Source organism: Brassica oleracea, chromosome C5 (genome assembly GCF_000695525.1).
Source record: "Brassica oleracea var. oleracea cultivar TO1000 chromosome C5, BOL, whole genome shotgun sequence".
Classification (NCBI taxonomy): domain Eukaryota; kingdom Viridiplantae; phylum Streptophyta; class Magnoliopsida; order Brassicales; family Brassicaceae; genus Brassica; species Brassica oleracea.
Genome location: NC_027752.1, coordinates 36,066,839 through 36,076,683, shown reverse-complemented (window position 1 = coordinate 36,076,683; position 9,845 = coordinate 36,066,839). Strand labels below are relative to the sequence as shown.

General features: G+C 37.8%; 1 protein-coding gene and 1 long non-coding RNA gene across 9 annotated transcripts; one reads left to right on the top strand and one right to left on the bottom strand.

The window, feature by feature from the left end:
- Positions 1-1,205: 1,205 nt before the first annotated feature.
- On the bottom strand, positions 1,206-5,431 carry LOC106343870 (nucleolin 2). Of its 6 annotated transcripts, none has more exons than XM_013783205.1 (21): positions 5,318-5,431; positions 5,170-5,212; positions 4,724-4,869; positions 4,524-4,589; positions 4,351-4,443; positions 4,144-4,236; positions 3,962-4,051; positions 3,821-3,877; positions 3,617-3,712; positions 3,422-3,523; positions 3,255-3,335; positions 3,127-3,159; positions 2,949-3,047; positions 2,814-2,864; positions 2,613-2,713; positions 2,414-2,531; positions 2,241-2,326; positions 2,060-2,159; positions 1,872-1,963; positions 1,522-1,799; positions 1,206-1,428 (listed from the first exon to the last, which is right to left on the bottom strand). In XM_013783205.1, the coding sequence occupies exons 1-21, from the start codon at positions 5,348-5,350 to the stop codon at positions 1,403-1,405; spliced, it is 1,884 nt and encodes a 627-aa protein (XP_013638659.1). In that variant the 5' UTR covers positions 5,351-5,431; the 3' UTR covers positions 1,206-1,402. The 6 variants fall into 6 exon arrangements, with proteins under 6 accessions (XP_013638659.1, XP_013638660.1, XP_013638661.1 ...); XM_013783206.1 differs by having other exon boundaries at positions 4,769-4,869; XM_013783207.1 differs by lacking the exon at positions 3,962-4,051.
- A 956-nt stretch (positions 5,432-6,387) lies between these two features.
- On the top strand, positions 6,388-9,630 carry LOC106293514. Of its 3 annotated transcripts, none has more exons than XR_001260500.1 (9): positions 6,388-6,718; positions 6,805-7,132; positions 7,570-7,673; positions 7,815-7,929; positions 8,035-8,154; positions 8,285-8,369; positions 8,474-8,585; positions 8,821-8,873; positions 8,950-9,630. It is a non-coding gene; the product is annotated as an uncharacterized LOC106293514 (long non-coding RNA). The 3 variants fall into 3 exon arrangements; XR_001260501.1 differs by having other exon boundaries at positions 6,388-6,991; positions 7,067-7,132; XR_001260499.1 differs by having other exon boundaries at positions 6,388-7,132.
- Positions 9,631-9,845: the final 215 nt, after the last annotated feature.

Genomic DNA, 9,845 nt, shown 5'->3' with positions numbered 1-9,845 from the left:
ATACTAGAATTCGATTTTAGCAATATGAGATCAAGGTTTCATGGCCTTTAGGAATTTAAAAACGAGATTTAGGGTCTTAAACATTTAAGTGGCCGATTTTATCAACATGAGGTTAAGGGTTTCAAGGCCTTAAGATTTTAGTTTCGAGATTCAATCAATCTATTAATCTTAAAACTCAGATCATCAATCATTCAATCAAGCAAGAACAATTTAAAATCGATTTCAAGCTTTAGGGTTTTAGGGTTTTCGATTCCAAAATTTAGGGTTTTCATAATTTAGATCAGAACAATCAATCAACATGTTCTTATGGAATCGATTTCAATCTAGTGATTATAAGATGATCTGTTTTAGGTTATACCAATTTTTAGGGTTTATCAAGAACATTGGATTTCCATAATAATGGATTAGGGTTTTAGGGTTTGATCATTATGTTCTTAGATTAATCGGTATACCTTTGTTTGTAGGGTTGAAACCGGACCACCAAAGAGAACGGGTGAACCTAGAGTTGCACACAGACGGACGCGAGATGGCTGTCGTCGGATGCGAGCTGAACGGGACGGGACGCGTCTGCTTCCTATCGGGTTCGCGAGCTGCTTCCTATCGGGTTTGCAAGCAGCTGATCGGGATTGCGAGCTGGTTGATCGGGAACACGAGCTGGCTGTGATGCGAACGGAAGCTGAGGTCGCCTAGGATCAGGAAGGGATGGAGCTGATCGGTTGCTGACGAGCTGGAACGCGAGTTAGGACGAATTAGGGTTCGTCGAGATTAGGTTAAAGTCGCCGGCTAGGTTAGGTTTAAGGGATTGGCGATTTTAGCTTAGATTACAGAGAACAATCGTGTTGATAACGTGTTGTAAAAGAATGAGAATTTTATATCTTTCATTAATGAATAAGACATCCCTTATATATGGTTTACAAGATAGAGATAAAAAGAAAGAGTACAACTAGATTTAGGATAACTGCTAAATAGAAAAGATTACATATACAAAGAAAAGGAAATAGGGTTCCTTTTCTCTAAAGCTTGTGGCCGCCTCTCTCTCCTCTAAGGCATGCGGCCACCTTTCTCTTCTTTCTTTAGAGTTTCGGCTATGTTTCTTTCTTCTAGGGTTTGAACCGGTTATAGACCGGACCGGTTATGCACATTCATCACTTGATTTATAACATGAAGACTATAATCAACTTTTAAATAAAACATTAGACCAACAATAAAACGAGCCATGAGTTTAAGCAATTCATTAAAAGTTTCTACCAAAGTAAAAATGTCACACCAGCAAAACTTTAGGCAAACAAAAACAAAACTAAATCCAAGAGTAACCAAATCACCATATAAGCTTTAGAGTTTTTCTCATAAACTAAAAAAGGGCTGAAAGATACTAGAATATAAGAAGAGCCAAGCTTTTTCACTAATCATCAAAGACGATCTTCTTCCCTGCAACGACAATATATACAAAAGCAAAAGTTTATGAGAAGAGATTCTACAAGTCACAAAAAGCTTCAAGGGACGAGTAGAGAAGAAACAGACCTTCTGCTGAAGCAAATACACTTGGTTTGCTGGGTGTTCTACGGTCACCACGACCAGGAGGAGCTCTTCCAGGGCGGCTACGACCAGGAGTGCCTCTTCCAGGGGGGCGACGACCGGGCCTAGTAGCTGTGAAACGATCACCATCATTATTTCCATCAGAATTCCATCCTCTTGGTTTACCCTCGAGCACCAATATGTTCCATCCTCCCAGTTCACTTCCGTTTAGTTCCAATGCCTTGTTGAATCCATCCTCGTTGATAAAATCTAGATAAGCCATCCTGAAATAAAAACATATGTTCAATTAGTATCATCATCATCATTATCATTCACCAAAGAAGAGAGTTACTAACCCCCTGGTAGCACCAGTCTCTTGATCACAAGGTAGAGAAATCCTTGTGATCTCTCCACAATCACTAAAATGCTCTCTCAACGCACATCTCATCTGGCAATGTTCACAACAGATTATTATTTTATTTTTTAAATGTTTGCATCATAGATAGAAAATGGTTTAAAGAAAGTTGAAGATGAGGATCCATACATCACGTTCAGCCACAGACTTATCGAATTTTGAAACAAAAATCGTTTTAACTTGGCTTCCTTCTCCTTTGCGGTTGCTCTGGAAGTTGCCATCAGCATTGCTGCAAATCAAAATGATATTTAGCCCGGAAAACAATTATATAAACGACATGTTATTTGTATGGCAGGTAAGAAAAAAGTACCTGCTTCGTGGAGCAGGCTTGGCGTTAGCATCAGATAGCCTAATAGTGCGGCCTAGTAATGGTTTACCATTCATCAGTTTCAATGCCTGCACATTCCAAACACCCAACGATACATTCACAGTAATATTCCAACATCAAAGGTAACGACTCCAAAGAAAAGAAGGGCAACTTACCTTCTGAGCTGCTTCTGCAGAAGCAAACTCAAAATGCCCGTATCCTTTAAGACGGCCATCTGGATGTGAAGCAAATCTGACATCGACGATTCCACCAACTTCTTTGAAGAAATTCTCTCTGTTTATGAGTTATATAAGTATCAAATAACAGCATTCTATCGGAAGAGCATTAAGAAAAAAAACACGTATGTGCACTTACACGTCAGATTTCTCAATTTGAAAGGGAAGATTTCCAGCAAATAGTGTAGTTGATCCTCCTCGAGCCTGAGTGGTTGGTCTCTGAGTAGTTGGCGTCTTCGGCTGTAAGATTAAGAGTTATTACATTACAACGATTACATAAAATGTAGCCATAACTAAGGAATACAATTCACAGTCTCATTTAACAGGATTAAGTTCTTACTTGTTTTGCCTCTGATTTCTGCTCTGCCTCTGCCATTTCAACATCAGTATCCTGCTTTTTTTTATCAAAAGATTGATTTAAAGTTAGAATAAAGATGTATCATCTTACGTTCTACATAAAAGAAGTACCCATTACCTTTTTCTTTGGAACTACTTTCTCATCTTCACTCTCCTCCTCACTAGATTCGCCACTGCTGCTTTCTTGTTTAGAAGTTTTTGTTGGAGAAACTTTAGCCTGCATAACAAGGCAAACCAGTTTCCTTCTATTTCCTGACACTTGTGTGACTAAAAATAATAAAAAAATAAATAAATACCTTCTTTGTAGGAGGTTTCTCATCATCACTTTCCTGGAAGTAAGGCAAAGTTATGGACTAGGTAAGTTAAAAGACAAGGAAACTATCTGTTAAAAAGTGTACGAAGAACTAGAAACTGTGTAACAAACCTCATCATCAGAATCTTCCTCTGATGAATCTGATTTGGTTTTAGCAGCAGCTGGAAGCTTCTTTGTAGCAGGTTCCTTTTTCTATACAAAAATAAAAGAAACAAACAATTCACTTTTCTGTCCTGCTGATTGTGTTTCTGAACGCAAGGAACAATGCATTTCCATACCTTCTCATCTTCTGAGTCTTCATCCTCTGAGGATGATGAATCTTTTGCAGCTGGCTTGACACTCTTGACAACTGTTGGTTGCTTCTTTGGAGGGGCAGATTCCTATTTATGTTTTATCAACAGACAGTGACAACAAAGTCAGTATATGATATTCCTGTAACGTTAAGCTAATTAACATGACTATGCAATCCTTACCTCGTCAGAAGAAGATTCATCCTCCGATGATGAACTGCTCTCTGCCTTGGCAGCCTTTAGAGTAGTCGTCGGTTGCTTCTTCGCAGGGACGGATTCCTAAAAACGTTTTATAAAAGAAATTGCAAACTAAAGAATAGCAGAACTTAAGAATAAGACATGAAGTTTTTCTAGCATTGAGCTAACAAGTAATGAAGCAATTCATACCTCGTCTGAAGAAGATTCTTCTTCGGATGAGCTGTCTTTCTTAACAACTGCTGGTTCCTAATAAATCATAAAACAAATATACAGATGAATATGACATCACCACCTAACATTGAGCTAAACATGTACTGACGCAACTCATACCTCGTCTGAAGAAGATTCATCCTCAGATGAGCTGCTCTCTACCTTGGATTTCTTAACAACTGCTGGCTGCTTCTTAGCAGGGACGACTTCCTAATAATAATTTATCGAAAAACAAATTGCAGATTAGTGTGACATTACACAAACATTTTAACTAAGCATGTAAGGCTTGCTGCATTTCATACCTCGTCTGAAGAAGATTCATCATCCTCAGATGAGCTGCTCTCTGCCTTGGCTTTCGTAACAACTGCTGGTTGCTTCTTCGGAGGGGCGGCTTCCTATTATAATTTTTCCAGAGAAAAAATACAGATTAGTCTTATGAGACGACAATTCTCCAGCAATTAAGCATATGATATGAAACTTCTCCAACACTGTAACAATGTAACTCATACCTCGTCTGAAGAAGAAGAAGAATCGTCAGATGAGCTGCTCTCTGCCTTGGCTTTCTTAAGGGTTGCTGGCTTCTTCTTCACAGTGACAGCCTCCTGATAATAAAACAAAAGTGAAGCATGTTGATTCCTTTAACATCAATAGAATGTTTAACGAATCATGATGTGATTAATACCTCATCCGAAGATGAAGATGAGTCATCCTTCTTAGATAGAGGTTTCTTGGCAATGGCTTTCTTAGTCTGAATTTTCAAAAGTAATAGATTTAACGTGAGTAATCAAATAAAACTGTTAAGTAATTTAAAGTCAAACCTAACAAAAGTTCTGAACATATCAACAAAAAGTCACGACATCAAGTGAATGATTGAAGTTATACCTTGACTTCTTCTTCAGAATCAGAACTACTACTGCTGGTCTCTACCTTCTTTGGTGGTGGTGCCTTTTTCTCAGCTTGAACCACCTCTTTCTTCTGCTTCTTGGGATTCTTTTTGATGTCTAGATCAACTTCCGCATCTCTCTTACCTTGAGCAAACAAGACGAACGAAAACAGCCAAGTCAAAAATCAAACATTGTGTTGGGTCTTCTTAAGCACCAATAATCAATCAATCATAACGCTTTCATCGTCGTCAAACAGACGGAACCAGAGAAAACAAGTCAAAATCAAACACCATGTTTGAGCCAAAATCGAACACCTTGTTGGATCTTAAGTACTCATGTAAACAACTACAAAGCCCCGATCATCAATTACAACACGAAAGTACTACGCCAGAGACAGACAACGAACAAACAGCTACGAACCCAAAACGTTAAAAGGACACTTACTTTTCTTCGATGGCTTCGTCGTTGAGACAGGTGCTGCTTCGACCTAGAAAATCCCCCAAAAACAAAACAGAGTTTAGATCACCCCCAAAAAATCAAGACAGCACAGAGAGCGAAGACATCAAAGCTAGAAGGAGAGAAAGATGATTACTTTTTTAACGGATTCTTTCTTAGACTTGACCATGGCGACTGCTCTGGAGATGATGACGATCGGATACTGTTTAGGTTTTCGAGCGATCTGCTCCGAAAGGGTTTTGGTGATTAGGGATTGTAAAGGAAGATTAGTATTTATACGTCCACGTGACAGTCGATGGTTAGACGACACTTGACTCCCAAGTTTTAGAATTTTTTAATCTTTCGTATTTTTGTCAAATAAAGAAATTGTATATTTTCTTCCTTTTTTATGCTTGTTTTTAGACACTTGACTCCCAAGCTTTACAAATTTTCAATTAATGTTTTTTTGTCAGATAAAAAATAGTATATTTTAATCTTCTATCTGAAAAATAAAATAAAATTGTAACATATACATTTTCATGTTTTTGGTTTATTATATTTTTACTTTTTAAAAACCGTTCTCACTACTGATTTAAGTGTAAAATATAAATTTAACTTTTTTCTATATTTTTTCTATATTTCTATGAAAAATAACATAATGCTATTTTATAGATATATTTTAAATAGGGCAAATCTCCAAAATAGCCCCTTTCTAAGTTTATATCACAAAAATAGCACTCAAAAACTAAAATGACCAAAATAGCACATTTCTAAGTTTATCCTTTGAAAATTTTAAATTTTTTATTTTTCAAAATTTGAAATCTTATCCCCAAAACCTCATTTCTCAACTCTAAACCCTAAACTCTAAACCCTAAACCATAAACCCTAAACCATAAACCCTAAACCCTAAACTCTAAACCCTAAACCCTAAATCCTAAACCCCACCCTTTAATTCTAAACCCTAAGTTTGTGACTTTTGATAAAACATTAAGTGCTATTTTTGTGACTTTTGACTTTGAGTGCTAGTTTGGGAACATAAACTTGATTTAGTGCTATTTTTGTCTTTTTCTCTTTTAAATAACTTAAATTTATTTTAGAGAAATATAATAACAAGATATATTAGAAATGATCTAAACATCAAACAAGTAATAAAAAGGAAATATAAGCTTCAGGGAGGATATCCACGTAAGCTTGGAAAATAGTCCAATAGGAAGGGTGTTGTTTTGCGACGTCAAACCTGCTACTCACAATTTTACATTTCGTCGCAAGCCGTCTCTTCTAATTCTTCTAATCGTTTCAATTTTCTTCATGTTCTTTCGTTTCTCCACTCTCGATCATTCATTCCTCTTCTTTAATCTTATATGCGTGAGCCATAATACCCTTCCAACTTCCTCTCTTTCTCCCACTACAAGAAGTCGGAGTCAACTCGGAAGCTCTTCAGCCGCCGGAAGATAGCTTATAGCTCTCGGACTCACCGATTTAGACGACGAGCTTCTCTACCACCAACAAGCCTCTGCGTTTATACCGTCATCTACTCCACCTTGGCCACTCCGGATTTGTTGCGCATCTTTCTTCACGAGAACCAAGCTCTCTCTCTCTCTCTCTCTCTCTCTCTCTCTCTGATTTTCGTTTGATTTGGTACAGGAAGGGGGATCGTGAGCAGAGTTGGTTGTCATGAGCTTGAAGACAGAGGAGGTATGGCGTGGTGGTGGTGCTAGCAGCCTCTGCTCACCGGAGAGTGAATGAAAACAAAGGATGTATGGCGTGATGCGGTGGATGAAGATGACGATGTTATGCGGCTGATGATTATTCAACTCAGATTTAGATTTAGGTTTTTTTGGTTTGGTTTAGTGTTTTTTTACTTGGTTTAGATTTGGATATATACTTCCATTTGATCTATTTCTAGGAGGCTGGACACAGTGCGAAAGGTGGAGCTCTTATTGGCTTAGAGCTGCTCATCATGGATGAACAGGTTTGAGCTGCTCCTTGGCTATTTCATTTTCATTTGTTAAATTTACGGTAAAAATTATCATAGTTCTGCAGATTAGTTGATAAAATTGTATATCTTCTCAATTATAATTTCAGGTCGGTTTCATAAACAAAGAAATAATTTTTATACCAAAACTATAAGTTCAAGTTTTTTCTATGCTAATTAGAGTGAATAAAAAATCAACGATGCTTTTCAAAAAAAAAAAATCCAATGAAGCCAAAATGCCAAATGAAAAAATTGGATGTTATAGATGGTCAATATAAAAAAGAAAAACTTATATTATTATTGATTCTGAATAACGGGTCAGGGCACTGTGATCCAAGGGTTCATGGCACTGTGTTTCAAGGGTTTATCTCATCAAAACGTGCTTTGAGGAATTTCTATTGAGTTGCTGATCACACAATATGTTTCAATTACAGCTCTGTTCTATCCGGTGTAGACCACATGTGCCACCTATGTATGATGACCAGTTCAGGTTCCACGTTCATGAGGATTTTGTCAGGGGAGACCTCTATGGTGTGAGGTCTGAAATTATCTGCAGATGTATTTTTTTACTGAGTTTTATTTCTTATCTTTTGTTTACTTGGTTATCCTTGCTTGTCTTTTGTTCTTATGGCATTCCAATACGACATTTAGCTGATAATTTATTCTATCAATGGTGTAGATGTGGTTGGCCTCATGAAGCTACTGAATGGACAATTGTTCATTCACCATCCGGTCCTTGACTACGTGGAAATAGCGAACACAAGGCCTGTTCTGTTTCACTTACAAACTAAATAGTAAGCTGTACATGTATTTAAATGGTGTCTTCTCTCTATTGAATAATTAAGTGTCTAGATGTCAAACGAACATAATTTAACCATCATGAATCAACATTTGCAAAGGACCTGTTATGAAGCTGTATCTCTGGGACCAGGCAGCAACAGTGTTCTACAAATTCACGGCCAGTGCCGACACTTCCGTCATCCTTTTAGTGATGACACTGAATCGAAAACGTATTCGTGGTAATTATTTCTTCAGCTTGCTTAAGCAGCTCAATGCTTCTCTTAACATTTAGTGTCTCATAAATTATTTGAAATAATTTGTCCATCTAATTCCACGTTTTGATGTCTGAGTCTGACCCATAAACAACAGGGACCCTTGCCCTCAGCTCAATCTCATCATCACATGATTTCATCGACAAAGATTCCAACCCACAATCAACTACTTCAATTGTCAGGTATTTAATGAGACAACATGTTCATATCCTATTCGTTTGTATTTGGTATACCAGTATATGTCCAGCTAACATCAGAACCCTTTTTGTTTTGCATATTGTATCAGGTTGAATTCTAATCCAGAGTTTGCTAAGAAAGTTAATGCATAGGAGGTGACTAAGGCTGAGACAACAACAATTGGAAAAATCTTTGCTTATATCAAGCAAGGATTAGCCAAGGTAAAATAAAATATGTATATAAGCCACAAAAAAAAAACAAATCACTTAACAATGTAAATTCCTGTGTTTTTTTGACAAATGTGGCAATGGAAACGTAACCGGAGTCGCAAAGTAATGAAGTCTACCCTCAGTATTCAATAACTGTTGGCTTGGATTGATATTTGTTTTCTCTTATACACTGGTATCTTGCTAAGATCTCTGTTACCAGCTGTGTTTGTGTTACTTGGCGATGCAGGCCGTGAGCTAACTGGAAAGCATCCCTCTGAATTGGTTGATAAGTACTTTGAGGTAGCTTGCCATTACATTATTCATCCTCCCTAACTCATTAAACCTAACTAAACTTTTTTTTTCTTCAAAATGTTAGGCTAATGGTGATCTTGTTACTAACCATGAATGCCTGTCCTACAAACTTTGATCGACGCCATTGGTCAAACACATAGGTTCAAGGTGTAAGTTTCTGAATACAACTTAGAAGGGAGGACTCAGGCTATAACAGTTATGAAGGTTGTCTCTCCTTCAGTCCTGCAACCTTTAACATCCCCGGTTGGAATCCCACTTGCCACCACTTCCGAAATGCCTCTATTTTCTGCAAGTGATTAGGGTGCGTGACGTGCGTCCTCCAAAGACTGGAGACCTAGCTGTTGAAGAAAACGCCAGTACAAGTAACTGTGACAAAGCACAGAGGAAAACGTGCTAAATTTGAGTAATAGAGCATTAACCACTCATTTTATAGATTGCACTAAGGCCATCTTCGAAGGGGGAGCACATGGGGTGTGCTTGGGCTTAATATATTTGGATTTAATCCAAAAGTGGGCTAAGAGCAGTTTGGGAAGGCTTGTCGAAGAGCTGTGCTTAAGGGAAGTGCTGGTCGACGTGGCAAGTGTGTATTAGTCGAAAAAATGAAAGGGAACACGGGTTTTTCTTTTTCCCATTTCCTAGGGTTTGCGATCTATCTCTCTGTCTCTCGAATCCACAAACGGCGATGAACGGGAGAAGCCAGTTCCGTTCGATTTCCGACCGAAGCACACCGTGAATCGATCTTTTATCTCCTCCTCATCGATTTAGGTTTGTAGGTATGGGTTAAGCGTTTTATATATTATTTAATTAATTTTATTTGGTTAAGTACACCTTTAATTAAGTGATCTCCTTTTGAGAATGTCCCATGTTCCTAGCCTAAATACAATATTATACTACTATTTTCACTCTAAGCACACACCTAACTGCTCCCCCTTCGAGGATGCCCTATGCGTAGGAGTGTAG

Excerpts from the sequence above, each read along its gene's own strand:
- LOC106343870 (XM_013783205.1), bottom strand. The coding sequence starts at position 5,350 with ATGGTCAAGTCTAAGAAAGAATCCGTTAAAAAA. Across the intron at positions 3,336-3,421 it reads AAGACTCAGAAGATGAGAAG|AAAAAGGAACCTGCTACAAA; the intron begins GTATGGAAATGC and ends ATTTTTGTATAG. Across the intron at positions 1,964-2,059 it reads AGTCTGTGGCTGAACGTGAT|ATGAGATGTGCGTTGAGAGA; the intron begins GTATGGATCCTC and ends GAACATTGCCAG.